The sequence below is a fragment of the Dermacentor variabilis genome, chromosome 6 (genome assembly GCF_050947875.1).
Source record: "Dermacentor variabilis isolate Ectoservices chromosome 6, ASM5094787v1, whole genome shotgun sequence".
Classification (NCBI taxonomy): Eukaryota; Metazoa; Arthropoda; class Arachnida; order Ixodida; family Ixodidae; genus Dermacentor; species Dermacentor variabilis.
This window is the reverse complement of record NC_134573.1, coordinates 133400206-133415149: the sequence shown is the minus strand read 5'-3', so window position 1 is coordinate 133415149 and position 14944 is coordinate 133400206. Positions and strand designations below refer to the sequence as shown.

Sequence of the window (14944 nt, the reverse complement as noted above, 5' to 3'; positions counted from 1 at the left end):
AAAGTATGGCTACCTAAGCAATGTAGCCTGCTCCACTACACAACTTCTCATGTTTTATGTTCATACTATGCCTGCGGGAGTGAAAATTTGCCGTACTATTGCTCCAATTTTATATTTAATTGGGTACAGTTGACATTGTGAAATATTTTAAAATTATGAGAAAAATATTTGCGTTTATGAATACTAACTATGCGATTTGAAGACAGAATCGAATAGGGCACTATATTTGATTCGTTATTATAAAGTTTTGAATATTTGCACACCCCTATTGCTGGGAAGTTTTGAAAAGCTGAGCAATACATGGTGCACATGGTGACAAACATCATCTGAGGAGTGCCTCAAGGCAGCGCAGGTATGACTTCAAAATAATTCGGTGCTGTGAAAATACTACTCGATGGCATTTTGTAAAACACGCCTGCCTAGTTCACAAATTCCTATGAACTTGGCGTTGTTGATTTTGTTATTTCTGCCTTCAACAAAAGGATAGGCCAGCAGGCTAGCTTGTTTGATGGAATTATGTATGTCTCGTGTTCTTTTTGTCCTTCGTCTATTGTTTGTACTTACCGTACAACATCTGAAATCCTGCATTCGAAAACATTTTCATTATGCTTTGCCTGTTTTTTTTATCTTGTGCATGTGTGTCATATTTCCTGACAAGTTATATGTCGAGACCTCTGTTTACTCGCCTGAAGTCTGAAATTTGCTGTGGTACCCTTTTGTTTCCAGACAGGTTTGAAGCTGAAAACAGGAGAATGAGTGAGTCTGGTGAGTTGTTTGATTCCATTGTTGCTTCCTCAGAAGTTTTACCATCTTCGTACAAGGGACTAAAATATTTCCGTTAATAATTTAACACGCAGAGAAAGGCAGCTCTCTGATGGAGACTTATTGCAAGACAAAGGCAGCAGGTATGTTATTGATCTGTGTGCTCATTATTAACTTAAAAGATTAGACGAGGTCAGTTTGTTTCTGGGCAAAACTGCCTTTTGAGTTTTGATGAACTGAGCCCATAAAAAAGTTATGTAGTTATCATTGGGTGCAGTGAATGGTACTATGGGTTCTGGCAGGCACCTCTAACTGTCAAACACGAGGTTGCCTACAGAGGAAGCTGTCTGAGACATTGTTTACAACTTAGAGGCCTGAAATTGACAATGTTGGCGCCGTTATTGGTCTGAAGTTCAAAGCAATAGAATTATGAAGTGTGCAATGAGCATAATTTCAGATACAAGATGTAGAACAGCCTTTGTACAAAACCTAACAAAAATAGATTAATTTTTTAATTCCAACATCGCTGGAACTAAAAAAAAAAAACAACACTACCAGTTGCAGCAACTGATGCTGAATGCAAATCATTGTAAGCCAGCACAGCTCCTTGGCATAACCTCTAATATTGAGCAGCGCTTGCGGCATGCTAGAAATATTGATGCCATGGCCTGGGATATGCATCATAGTATCTGCTAGCCACAAGGTACATATGTCATCTGCTTAGATGCTATTTAAAGGATGTTAATAAGAAATATAGACAATTACTTACCCTGCATCTTTGCCAACATTGCTTCGGTAGTATATGTACTACTAATCTATAAAAAAGCAAAATAATATATCTTGCATTGCTCTTTCTCTCTTTCTTCTTTTTATGGAATTGTTTAATTTCATTTCAGAGTACCAGCTGCTGTTCATACTGTTCACATCACAGACAAAAGTGCTAGAATTTTATTAGTGCCCTTTTTAGTATGTATTGATGGCATAAACTGAAATGCGAACAGAAACTAACTGATCAGAATGCTTGTTACACGTAATTCCCATGGAAGTGCGACATGTAATACTCAGTCACCAGTTTCTAAGCATGGAGTTGTCCCAATTGTATATTCTGAAGTGTGAATTGAACCATTGTTATAACTGCAGGTCAACTTGGAAGCGGATCACTGCATTGCAGTGGTATTGTAATTTTTCACATTAGAATTTATGTTGATATACTAGTACATACCACATCTACATTCAGCAAGACCTCTTAGGCAAAAGGTCTCTTATTTTTGTCATATCCTCATAAGGCATTGGGAACACTGCCCCATTGGAGACAGTAACGTATATAGCATGAAACTGTCTACGAAATGCATGACCTGCGTCAGTGCTGGGCATGGGGTGCTAGTCTGCCGGAGGGCTGTGCAATGTGATGCTCCAGGCTTGTTATGTGCATGTTTACTTTCTATAAGGCTCAGTTCTTTTTTCCAGTCCCTGGCAGACACTGTGCGTTCCTGAAGTAGCATCTTGCAATACTTATCATCGCCTCCTTGATGCTTGTAGGCTTTTTTCAAGATTCCATAAGCACCCATCGAGTAATTGCGACCAGTATATCACAAAATCATTGTGGAGAGGTATTCAACTAAGCTGAAGTTTTGTGATTGCTTTATAATAGAAGCTAGTTTTGGCATAGAGGGATGTGCATGAATGACAGTAGGAGTGATAGAGTGTGGAAGGGAGCAGGTGTGCTTTGAAGCATATGTTGCGTCGAACTTGCAGATAACTATGAAACACTGGTTCAGAACAGAGCTGTTCGCATTAATGAATTTGATGGCGTTGAATAATGAGCATAAGCTTTCTATTTCTTCATTACGATGAAATGTTCTTGGTTGGTTTTAATTAATATGCTTGGAAATATTGCTGCTTGCTAGAAGTATCGCTGTATGGGCTAACATGAAATAATGAAGCCCCAGAAGAAAGGGAAGGGGCATTGTTTCAAGGTCAGGTTTACTCCAACACCATTGGAAACCCATGTGTATGCCTGCATGCATAGGGTAGTCTATAAATGGCTTAGAAATTAAGACAAAGCTGTTGTAAGGAAAACGTGGGCTAATGTGGTTGCTGTTGCTGTTTTTCCTTCTAGCAACCTCATGGAGGTTTTGGCATATCAGACAAACGAGCCTCAAAGGTAGATAGAAAGCTGTGATGTCGCTATGATTGCTTCTTACCGCATAATAAAGTGAGCATTGCATGCTGAAACTTAAACATTCACATGCCAAAACCAGAAATGAAAGGCTTTTTTTTAATAATCTTTGCATCTTGCTTTTAATTGTACCTCAAAACATTATTGCTGATATAATAAAGAAAAACAATTTCTTTATTGATACAATACTGTAAAAGATACTACATTGGTTTAGACTGGTAAGGCATTCTTTCAAAACTTTATCTCCATTTGTTCGGCCAAGTAGTATTGGTTAGTAGGAAAAAGAATTGAAAGGCAAAGCTTGCCTATAGAATTTTGTGTTCAACTTGTAGTGCTCACGATAAAAATGAGATGTCACAAGTTATCTTTGCATTTTTGCATGCTTCAGCCATTTCTGTACCAGAAAAGTTCCCAAATGTTTCTGAGTTGTACCTTTGCATTACTTCAAGTGCAAATCTTTTGCATAGTCCTGCTGTTTTGGTAAAATAGTACAAGGCAGAAGCTGGAAGAGTCCACATATTATGTGTTTTGCAGAGTGATATGCACAGTCCTATAATGGTATTGAAAAAAAAGTAGGGTAAACCAGCTTTGTATAACTTTGTATAATTGTAAATTTGTTGATTTTATGCATCTTCAATATATGACTAGTCGGCAATGCCCATCGTTAAATTGATAAATGTTATAAATGGTATCCCTATAAGTGACCTGCACTGAATTCTTGCCAATAGAAAGTGGACAGTGTGTTGGAGTACTTTAGCTATGGGTGTTAGCCCTCTATGGTCAGACATAGTCTAAAATGTGCTCAATCTCTAGTATGCTCTTTATAACTGTTGTAGGATGGGGACAACTACACAAGGGGATTTCGATTAGGCTGTATGCATATAATTAAATTGATGATGGCAGTGAACACCTGACATCCCAGCTTGATTACTTCAAGAAGTGGAGCAGTATTTACATGTCAAATTATAGTGAGTGTTTGGTTAATTATCTAAATTTTTAAATCAAATTTCAGATGTTCATTTAGGCCAGACATTTAAATTGCTGAGCAGAAGCTAGTCAGCGTACGAGTTGTAGTAGGAATGCTGGAGGAGTTGAGCTAGCAGAAATGTTGAAATTAGTATCAGCTTCAATATGGGGGTGTGCAACGCCAAATTTTGCCTTGAGGTACATCAGCACTCCATACATAATATTGTCCCGAGAAGTTTTCAGAGACAATTGATGTCAAACATAAATGGTGAGATAGGAAGCAAGTAAATGGAAAAAAATTGAAATTTTGGACTTGTGATTGGGTGCCAGGTAAACGACATTATGGAAAATGTTGCATGTTGTCTGCCTGTGTTGATTCATTGCATGCTGTCCTGATTGTTGTGCTGCTGCTGCTTTGCATGTAGATGCTGCAGGGCAGAGATCACCCAAAGTACGGACTATGTGGAAAGGTGAGGCTGCGTTAAGTGCTTAGCATGGTTGCACGCTTGGCTTGCTTGCTTTGAGCATGTTAACCCCCTTCTGTCGTTGAAAACCCTGTGTGGCTTCTGCCAGTCATACGGGCCACTGTGAGAGGCCTGAAGCAGTGAATCGGCTCATTTTTCTATGCATGAAATTCATTGGTTTAAAGCCAGCTTGTTGAGGATACTAAGATGTTCAGATTGACTGAAGGCTTCGTACCAACTTGGCAGCTTCAACATGTAGAGAAAGCATTGTAAGATAGCCATGGTTTTGAGATCAGCTCAAATTGGTAATTGGAGAGCTGTCACTAGTCAACTGTAAATTCAACAGGTGACCGCAGTTTTATGCGGTATTTCTCTGATGGCCAAAGTACGCAATGAAGCAATAACAACTGTCTATCCAATCGTTCGACAAGGTGCAAAGTCTGCTGTGCCTTGTTTTCCTTTGTTTTTTCTTTCAGAGCAGCTACTGCGGCAGAGGAGAAACAGCGGAAGCAGCAACAACAGCGAGGAACATGGTACTTATTATATCATTGACTAGGCATCCAGTTGGCCTCATATGCATAGCTGTAACAGCTTGGGTTTCTGATTGCTACACTGTTCTAGCTGTTGCAGAAAGTCAGTAATTTGCTTTTTCTTTTATTTTGAATTTCCAAGTCACTGCATTACGCAAATGCATGCACAAGTGTGACTAATGGGTTCTCCTTTGTTTCATTCAGTCTCTTTTTCTTTCTTGCCAACTGTTGCCCTTAGAGAAGGTGCAAGGGCCAGAAATGTGCATGTGTAAGTTGGCATAAGCTTTTTACAACTCACAAGCCCTATAACATTGTGTAACATAACTTCATAGTGTGCACTGCTCTGTCCTACTAACTCCACCTCTCTTTTAAGCTGCAACGTGTAACAAGGCTGCATTGGATACATTCTGCCATTGCAAAGGCTGATGATTGTTGCATAAGTGAAAGAATTATCTATGTATGGCTGTTCTGACTGCGCTGCTTACTTTTTTTCTGCTCAAATTTTGCACTGAGGTTGCATTTCATGGTGCATTTTGTTTAATGCATTGTTTGAATGCTATTCTTGCCCATATTGTTCAGGGTAAATGGTAGGTTTGAGTCATCTGTTGTGATGCCAGACAAGAAATGTTGATTACTTGGTAAAGGAATGGTAGCAGCATCGGTCTCTCTTATGGCGGGACATTGCATGTGCCATGTTATGGCCTTAATGTGTGCATGGTTCAAGGGAACACCAGGTTTGTATTTAGTGCCAGTGATATTATTTGTTCGTGGGCTAAATAAAAAAGAAAGTTACATGACGCATTTTTCAACGAGGGTACTGTAAAACAGAGAACACTGAGTGAACTTCTAGGTTACATGTTTGCAGAATTTGCTCTTTCAGCTCAGATTAATGCTTCATTTCACCATGGGTGCAGTGTTGTGGCATTGTTAAAGGAAAACGTCTTTCAGCTCAGTATAGACATTGCATTTCTTTTTATCTCATATTATAGTGGAGTAGGGCTGAAAAAGTTTGTTTCACTCACTAGAACACTGCAAGTCATCAGAGAAATGTCACATAACTTCAGACAGTCTGTTATAGCAACCTTGTTATTTCAGGCAGCCTATATCCTCTGCAGTCCTGAAGAGGCCTACTGAGGTGGCACTTATCAAACTGCCATCCACTTGCAGTGATATTCAGAAAACCTAGAAATAGAACTGCTGTTACTACAGGTAGACAAAGTAGTGGTCTGTGAGGGTCACAATTGGTGTCCTGGGGAAAAAAATGCAGTTGGGACTGGTAGAGGATTTGATTGAGCAATAACATTAAGAAATTAATAGGTGTGAAAGGGTTTTTCTTGACGCTAGGCAAGGAATGGATTAAACTGGCTGATGGTAACAGGGGACACTCATCTGCATGATATGCCATATTGGTCATGATAGTACTTGAGATCATAGCATACCAATGCGTCTTGAATATAGCAATACAGCTTAAGCCTATTGCTTTAGTCATTAGCCATTATAAACGGATGTGCATTTTCAGCTTCGGCTCTCTGTATTGCCCGCTTTGTCAGGATGCCTTGTTCGTCCCAGCCAAGCAGCAACTTTCATTTGGGCTTGTCCTATCACCTTTGTCACCATTTTTCTTGCTTTGGTTTAACGTGATGCTCTACCATTGGCAATGCATTGTTGCTTCTCGAAGACGGCATAGCTTTTTACACTGGCCGCCAGAAGCAATCACGACTAAATCAGTCTATAAGACCAGCATACTGCTTGCTAACACTGTATATTTGCTGACTTGTAAATAAATTGGTTTGTGTAGCTCCCACACCTTTATGAGCAAACTACGGAGAATCAGGGTTGCCATAGTTTTACTCTGGGAAATATTCCACTAAAATGGCATTTAAGATATTCTAGTATTCCAGAAGAATCCTCATAGGAAATTCACCACGAATCTCCTAAGGATAATTCTCACAAGAAATATAATCAAATATATAGTAAGGATAGGATAGGATAGGAATAAACTTTATTTGCCCAGCGGTTATTGCTGTTGGTGCCCGGGGCTAGGCTGCCAGGGGTCCATTGCCCGAGGAAATATAGTAAGGAAACACTTTTATATAGCACATACAGTGAAATTCACTTAAATGGAACTCGAAAGGACAGATGGAGTACTTCTGTTTATTGAAACTTTAAGCAAATGACACAAAAACCAAGAACAATTGTTTTATGGAAAACCATCAAGGTGTTTTAATTTTACTGCCTTGAACTTATTGTGCTCTGCTTTGAGTATCATTGCTTGCCCTTAAGCCATGAATTTCTGCTTTAGAGGCAATCTCTACTGCTTTCTTTTCCAAATGGGGCAACTGATTGAACAATGGGTACTGGCGGTAGATGCTTAAACCACACGAACAGTACTTTTTCTATTTGTTCAAGTTGAGATGCATAGGTCTGCATCTGCTCCTTCGAAATGCTGCTGTTAGGAAGAGTGTATATCTTCTCTTCGTCCTTCCTTATCGATGACAATGTGAATTTCAGAATGCAAAACTTAACATCTTTCATGACGTCTGTTTGGTAGCTAGTGCTTTGTACTCTCGCTTTTTGACTGGTGCTATCACGAGGCACGAAACATGAAAACTAAGCAACGTGAACACCCCATAGCATCCGTTGACACCACGGCCAGAGTGCACTCAAGCCACAGCAGAGCAGCTGCCTTATAAATTGGGTTTTCTTGACTGTTTTGAACTGCCACTTTACATGGTTGTCAGACTCTTGGTGCTTTGTATGCGGTTTAACAGCCCAGATTTGTTTCTAGTTCCAGCTACCAGGAGTTCCCAAAAAGATGTTCCGTTTAAGAGAAGTTTGTTAATATTGTGCCTATGTGGGTAGCCACATAGCAGCCCATTGACGCCGCTGCTAGAGTGGACTAAGCTACAGCAGACAACTGCCTTATGAATTGAAATTTCTTGACTGTTTAGAATCACCACTTTACATGGTTGTCAGACTATTTATGCTTTGTATGTGGTTTAATTGCACAAATTTGGCCTAGTTTTGTTTAACAGGAGTTCAGAAAAAAGGTGTTCTGCTAAAGTGAAGTTTGTTGACATTGTGTATATGTGGATGGCCAGCCAAAGTTGGTACCCTGTTTCTTTTAATCCACCATTTTTGTTTAAGTGAGTTTCGTTTATCTTGAGTGCACTGTGTGTAAAGTACGACAGTGATAATAATAATAATAATAATATTTGGGGTTTTACGAGCCAAAACCACTTTCTGATTATGAGGCACGCCGTAGTGGAGGACTCCGGAAATTTTGACCACCTGCGGTTCTTTAACGTGCACCTAAATCTAAGCACACGGGTGTTTTCGCATTTCGCCCCCATCGAAATGCGGCCGCCGTGGCCAGGATTCGATCCCGCGACCTCGTGCTCAGCAGCCCAACACCATAGCCACTGAGCAACCACGGCAGGTAGTACGACAGTGATGTCAGATTTATTGGAACAAAGCATCCAAGATATATGTTTATTGTATGGCATTTTTTTTTTTACATCAGTAGCAATGTCTGTAACAAAAGCTTTCAAATATGGGCCAGTCAGTTGGTGCTCCTAGTTTGCTTGCAACAGTCTCACTAAAGCAGCGTAAGAAATCCACTAGAATTCACTAAACAGTATTAAGGAGTGTATCATAAGCATTTGTTCCATGCCTTCAAATTCATTTGTTATTGAGTAGTGTTCAGGTACTACTTGGACTTGCCTTAAATATATTTTACCTTTGTTTTGACAGGGGAAAGGAGCTACTGGATCAAGGATGAAGAAGGCACCGACCCTGCAGATTGCTCCAAGTTAGTTGATTATGCCTGTTTCTCGTTTATCATTCTGTTTTTTTTTAATGTCTTACAATATGTCTTCCTCACCCTTTCATTTCGCCACCTACTATGTATAGACCGTTTCATCGGGCGAGGAGGATAGCACGTGTGGAGAGCCTTTCCTCCTCTCTGGCTTGGGCGATCCGGCGCGGCGCTGCTTGAAAGTATTGCTGTCGCATGCTGCGGAACGATTTCGAGATGTTTTATATCTTACTTTGGGAAATTTACGCCATGTTCGTTCATATAAGGTCGTCAGGGAAGCCTTTCGGTGCATCGGCAACTACTGTAGGCGGAAATATGTCTTGGGGGCGCAAAAATGTGATGCGCATAATCAGCCACGGTGTACGCGCATTATCAGTCGCAGTGCGTGTATGAGTTGTTTACTATTTTGCTTATATTGATTTTAATTCAACAAAGAAAACCGGCGTCTCTGTATTACCAGCATTAAATGATAAATGAGCTCACTGTCTGATCGATTAGCATAGGGAGTAAAACATAAAACATACGAGCGCATGCTCGTGCACGGCCAACCTAAAGCAACCACGAAACATCTGAGCGGCAGGCGCTATCAAATATTTGTGATACACTGGCATCGTTTCACGCATTTCAAGTCTAGTGTGTTTGAAATTACCATATGTCTACGCTAGCCTTGCTGCATGAGGCCAATGGCGCTGCTCAACACAGCGATCACTGCGGTTGGGGAGCCAGCACGATACATACATAAGCTGTGTGCTTCGGCATTGCCTTTTTGGCCTGTATACAGGCATAGTAAATGAGAGGGTTCGCATAAAAAGAATGCGATGGCTATTTTTGAGTGCAAAATTTCCGTAATACGTGTCAGTACGTCGTAGAGAACTGAACGAACACAACCGAAAAAAAAAAAATTCGGTTATCATCTTCTTTCTCTAAAAAGCAAGTTAAACAGGCTAACGCCGCACAACGTTTATAAATATATAACCGCTGATGCCGCATGCTTGGACCATGCGCTATATAGAACAAATATATATCTAACCCAGCACCTACTACTGCTTAGGACGCTCACGCAGTTCGTCAACGGTCGCTTTGCTGGACAAGCTTAATTCAGACTCTAAGGTGTGCTGCTATTACTAGCCAAAACTATTTTATTCATGGGTGGAAACCTCATCCATCCAACCAAGTAGTCACGCAATGTAACCTGCATCGAACAGTTTGAATGCTTGTCAAAGTATAACAGCACAGCTCCTATTGTAGCGAACGGTGCCCACGCTGTTACGATATTTCGTCGCATATTTTTCATGGCTCCTAAACCGCAGCTTAGAAATAGAGGATAATACTGCAATAAGGTCACATTAGTGATTGGAACATTCAGAAATACACAATTCATCTCCAAGGCTGATTGTAGGCTCAAATATGCGCGCACACATCGCGATGCGTGTTCCGTCCACCTCAACGCCAGCAGAAATTCCGGCCATGACGCCTTAAACTACTTCAGCGTGTCTCACAGAACCGTTTACCACGTAGAAGACGCACGTCATACTAAACAGACCGCATGACCGTGAAAACAAACGCCAGAACCTACTGCCAAGCGTATACCTGCTATGCAAAAGACCGCTTTCGCCCAAGCCAGTATGGCGCTGCTCATAGGCGGCGCCACTGCTTTCACAATATGGCGGCGCCTACGGAAAAACGGTCTATATTATGGAAAAGTGTAATGGGAACACAATTAGGGATAGCTATATTCAGTGACACTCAAAGTATTCAGTACAAGCTCCTCTCACAATACCGGATTGCATCTGTGTTCTGTGCCTGAGCTAGAAAATAAATCCTAATGACTTTAGGAAGCATCATTTAAATTAGAACCTTCCATTGTTATTTAGAATTGTAAAAAATTGGCAAGTTTAAAAAATATAGAAGCATGAAGTTGACAAATCTGAAACTGTACACCAAGGACAGATACTATCACATTTCTGTAATTTGGATCTGTTATAGCATCTCAAGCAGACAAATTTGATATGTAGGATTATAGATAATGTGAGATTGTTTGGTTTTGCAAATGTCCTATTCACAAATTAGCATCACATTTCAGATCGGAGTATAGTACAGTAATTTTGTTCGGCTTAAGTGTATTATTAGGTGCAACTTGCAAGATTATGGCATCTTTTTTTTATTGCTGAGTTACAGAGTTGTAAACTTGATACTTGAGTTTTTTTTTTTCAATTTTCAACTATCTTTGTAGAAGAATTGACGAACTAAATAAAAATCTGCTTCCTACAGTCATTAGATTCCAACTTTTTCATTTGTATGCAACAAACCTCATGATGTTCACTGCAATGGTTACCGAGAAAAACAGTTTCTCCATTCCCATATATTTAGATGGTATCCGCTGAGTTAAAGCTTCCGCTTATGGAGGTGACTTGTGCTAGCCGTAGGAAAGCATGGGTATGAGTCCTAGTATTATAGGTAAAGGTAATGTACAGGGTATTTAACTGTACAAAAGCACCTGTTCAAAAGTGTTTGTAACACATCTGGGGCATTTGTTGCCACTTGTGTATTGCTCCCTCCCCCCTAGCCCTGTAGGGACCCTAAGGATACAAACAAGGATGATGATCATTGCATAAAGAGCTGTTTGCCAAATGTTTTACTATTGGGGAAGGAATTAGTGCATAAGAAAGTTACTGTATATATATATCCTGTTCTGCATTCTGCAGACTTGTTTACTTTTTCCCCCCATTTGCAGGTTATATAAAGTAAAAATATAGTGTTGTGTCGTTTGTTACTTATTTTCTTTCCTGACCTGCAGGCATGGGCTAACGCTGGAAAAACAGTGGGATGCTATGCAGACTTGCGTGCATGATGGTTCTGGTTAGTATGCACTTTTCACATCTTAATAGGAACCTGTACTGTAAGAAAAGTCTGAGGCATTCCCACTTCGACTTTTCTTTCCAAATTATGTATTTGGTCTAATTGATGTGAGCTCGAACTTCCAGCGCGAATATCACTTTATTTTTATCTCATATATGCCAACCAAAATTGTAGTGGCCTCGAAACTAAGTCACCATACCTTAACCACGCTTTCGTTTATAATTGCCGCTACAAAGAGCCTCTTAGCCACACCACTGTAGCTATTAATTGCATAGGCCAGTTGGTTTACTGTTCTGCTTCAGAAGGAGATATTCAGGCACACGTGCAGAAAGAATAGGGAAAGAAAAATATTCAGTTTCTAATACTTCTTTTTCATCCTTGCAACTCCAAAGTTATTGTCACACTAGATGTTTCTTATTGCAAAAAAGTTGCATTATGCCTGCATTTTTGCGATTTTACATAGGTTCTTTTAGTTTTACATCATCTCCATGCAGCCATAGGCTGGAAAAGAAAACAACTTCCTAGTCGCTCCGGGTACCTGTGTGGAAGTTGCCTGATTGTGTAGTGCAAACTTATTTCTTTTAACCTAATATATCACTGTTACCACAAAGCTGTGTTTTCGGTTTGTTATTGAAAGCAGTATCGTCATAATAGTAAGAGCGATCTGAAAGACACAATGTGCACACCCATCTTGTAAACAATTTGACTATGCTGCACTCAACTGTACCTTGTAAACATGCTAGCCATCCCTCATAAACGCACTGTTTGAAGCCAGTTTATAATGTAATGAGCACCAGGGCAGAACATTTGTGCCACACTTAACAGCAGAAGTTATTTCTTTGTATGAACTTGAGCGACACATGAGTTTATTGTAGAAGCTAGGTAATCATACTAACTCATAGCAACGAGGCCTAAGAAAAAGTTGTTCCAAAAGACAAATGGAGAACAGCCATCACTGTTTATTGTGGCACCTAGGTATAATTTCAATAGCATATCATTCTTACTTCTCCCTAGCACTCTGTTTTGTTCTCTGAGCTTTACGTGGGCTGTTTTTGTTGTGCTTTTGCAGAAGCAATATTCCTTCAAGTGCTGAACAGACGGGTCAAAGTGGAGGACATCCTCTACTCGTTGCTGATAGGCCGGCCAATAGTTGTGGTGGGCAGGCCTCTCAGTGCACATGAGGTTGCTGCCAGTGCCAAGGTTTTGGCTCTCTTCGCACCCCGGCGGTTCGGGTTAGTTGACAGGTCACTTCTTACTCTGATTGAAGGCAACATATAACATTACCTTCAGAGAGACAGACCACTGCCGTTTATAGTGGGAAACTATCTCTTAGCGATGACCTGTGCCCAATGTATAGCTGGTAAACAGTAGTAAGCCATTGATAGTAAGAACAGCTTGTAATAATTACTAAATTACATTTGAACAGGAAAGAAAATGCAATCTCGCCAATATTCATATAGACAAATGCATTGATCCTACTGCATGATATCACTTTGTTGGTGCAATAGGTGGTACAGAATTGATAAGAATTTATTTATTTATAATAGTATTTACATTGCATTTAAATGCAAAGGAAGATGCAATTTTGATGTCTTTATTTTGTTGGTGCTATATTTGCTGAAGTGTGGCACTCCCTCTGTTCAGCCCTGTCCCATTAGGCCATATCTGCTCCAGAGATTTTGTCTGTTGATCTGTTGTCTCCCGCAAGATGGCCATTTTTCACTTGCAGTTTTCTTAAGGGCTAAATCATCTTTTGTTGCATCTGAACGAATGCTAATTTTCAATACCGCCATATCTCATGTCAACTGCACATATTGTAAATCTAAGTTAGCACATTATTTTCTTCTCTTGTCACTCCAACAATTATAGATTTCAGATGCTTTATGCTCTTTCTATGAACTGATGGATATGTTGTGAGACAGTAATCAGCTGCCGAAAATTCTGTGACATACCTTTGTCTCACGGACTCAAAGCTTAGTTTCACGCATCTTGGCCGACAGGTTGCGATTTTATAGGCTGACTTTTTGTGTTGTATGCACTCCCAGACGTTCGGCACTAAAAGGTACAAGCTGTGCAGCAGGTCTAGGGAGCCAGCTGTTTTTATACAGTGCAAAGAAACAAGGCGAAACTTCTTTGTGGGCACGAAGCGAAGTGGTTTGTGTTTTTCACTTGTTTAGTCATTACCTGTTTGTCCTTTTGACATTGAACTGGGCACATCAATATATCTGTCAATGCTGCAAAGTTAACAGCATGGTGGCATTAGGTGAGCATTGTTAGGGAGTGCTGCAAAAATAACTTGCGGGCGTTTCATGCTTAATAAATGAATCAGTTCTTCAGAATATGCAAGGTAGAAGTAGCTTATGAACGGAGAAAAGATTGTAGATTTGGTGATACTTTCCAGTTGATACCAATTTCTCCTTTCATTTGATGCTCCTTTACATGGTCTTTATATGCAGTGATTTCCTGTGGTTTGAGGACCAGAGGTTTGATTCACTGGACAACTCGTGCTTAAATAATGCAGCAGTAATTGGTTATGTTGACGAGCATCGGACCAAAGACTTCGGGCTACCATCTTCAGTCAGGGTGAGTGAACTTGGCTTGTTGCACTGAAGCCTTTGCTATGATAGAATAGACAATTATTGACAATGCTAGAAAGTCTTAGGCGAAAGGTACTATTTAAACTATAAAATTAGGTGGTGTTTTGATTATTTCTATCAGAAGCATTTCTGAAATAACCCTGTCATTACTACAAGCCCCTAGCTGATGAATCTTCATCATCTTATATCAATGAACTGTTTAGTTCTTCGGACAGTGGTGACTTTCTTCTGTGCGAGAGCATCCATGTCATGGCATTCATGTCTGGGCATTCATGTCTTGACATTCATGTCTTGACATTCATGTCTTGACATTCATGTCTTGACAGTCAAAGCTGTAGTGGCTGTGAGGGCTAAATGTTGCTTGCATTCTGAAACCTGTCTGTACTGTGTGACAAGGCCTCTACCTTTCTTTTTTATATAAAGCTTTAAATGTGCAGTCGAACCCGACTATATCGAACCAGTTTACATCAAATTATTCTTTATATCGAACAATTTCTGAACATAATCTAGTTACAATAAATATATACAGCAAAAGTTACGCTTGCATCGAACAAAAATAGCAGCGACTCTCGGTATATCGAACGTTAAGTAGTGGAAAAGTGCCCCCAGAAGTTTGCTTTCTCTTGCGGGGGCCGGGAAACCCGGCGGCACGGATTCATCAAACCGCTCCCCCTACTGTGACCCCACTGTGTCGAGCAAGCCGTCACCTCTCTGCAAAAAATGATCCTGGCCCCGCCGCAGCGCTTGCTCAGACAGCCGAACAGTGGCTT

The 14944-nt window shown here is 40.3% G+C and overlaps 1 protein-coding gene across 10 annotated transcripts in view; it reads left to right on the top strand.

The window, feature by feature from the left end:
- LOC142585252 (uncharacterized) overlaps positions 1–14944 on the top strand; it is a 55478-nt gene that overhangs the window by 25555 nt on the left and 14979 nt on the right. For 3 of the 10 annotated variants that reach the window (XR_012829063.1, XM_075695856.1, XM_075695855.1), the window contains 10 exons: positions 727–765; positions 858–905; positions 2882–2926; positions 4333–4377; positions 4848–4904; positions 5140–5169; positions 8655–8712; positions 11516–11577; positions 12647–12809; positions 14034–14160. Coding sequence is in view for 9 of the 10 variants with exons in the window: in XM_075695856.1 (XP_075551971.1) it covers positions 727–765; positions 858–905; positions 2882–2926; positions 4333–4377; positions 4848–4904; positions 5140–5169; positions 8655–8712; positions 11516–11577; positions 12647–12809; positions 14034–14160 (674 nt within the window). In the remaining variant the exon portion in view is untranslated. The remainder of the gene's footprint in view (positions 1–726; positions 766–857; positions 906–2881; positions 2927–4332; positions 4378–4847; positions 4905–5139; positions 5170–8654; positions 8713–11515; positions 11578–12646; positions 12810–14033; positions 14161–14944) is intronic. The other 7 variants (XM_075695858.1, XM_075695859.1, XM_075695857.1 and 4 more) reach the window with 7 other exon arrangements.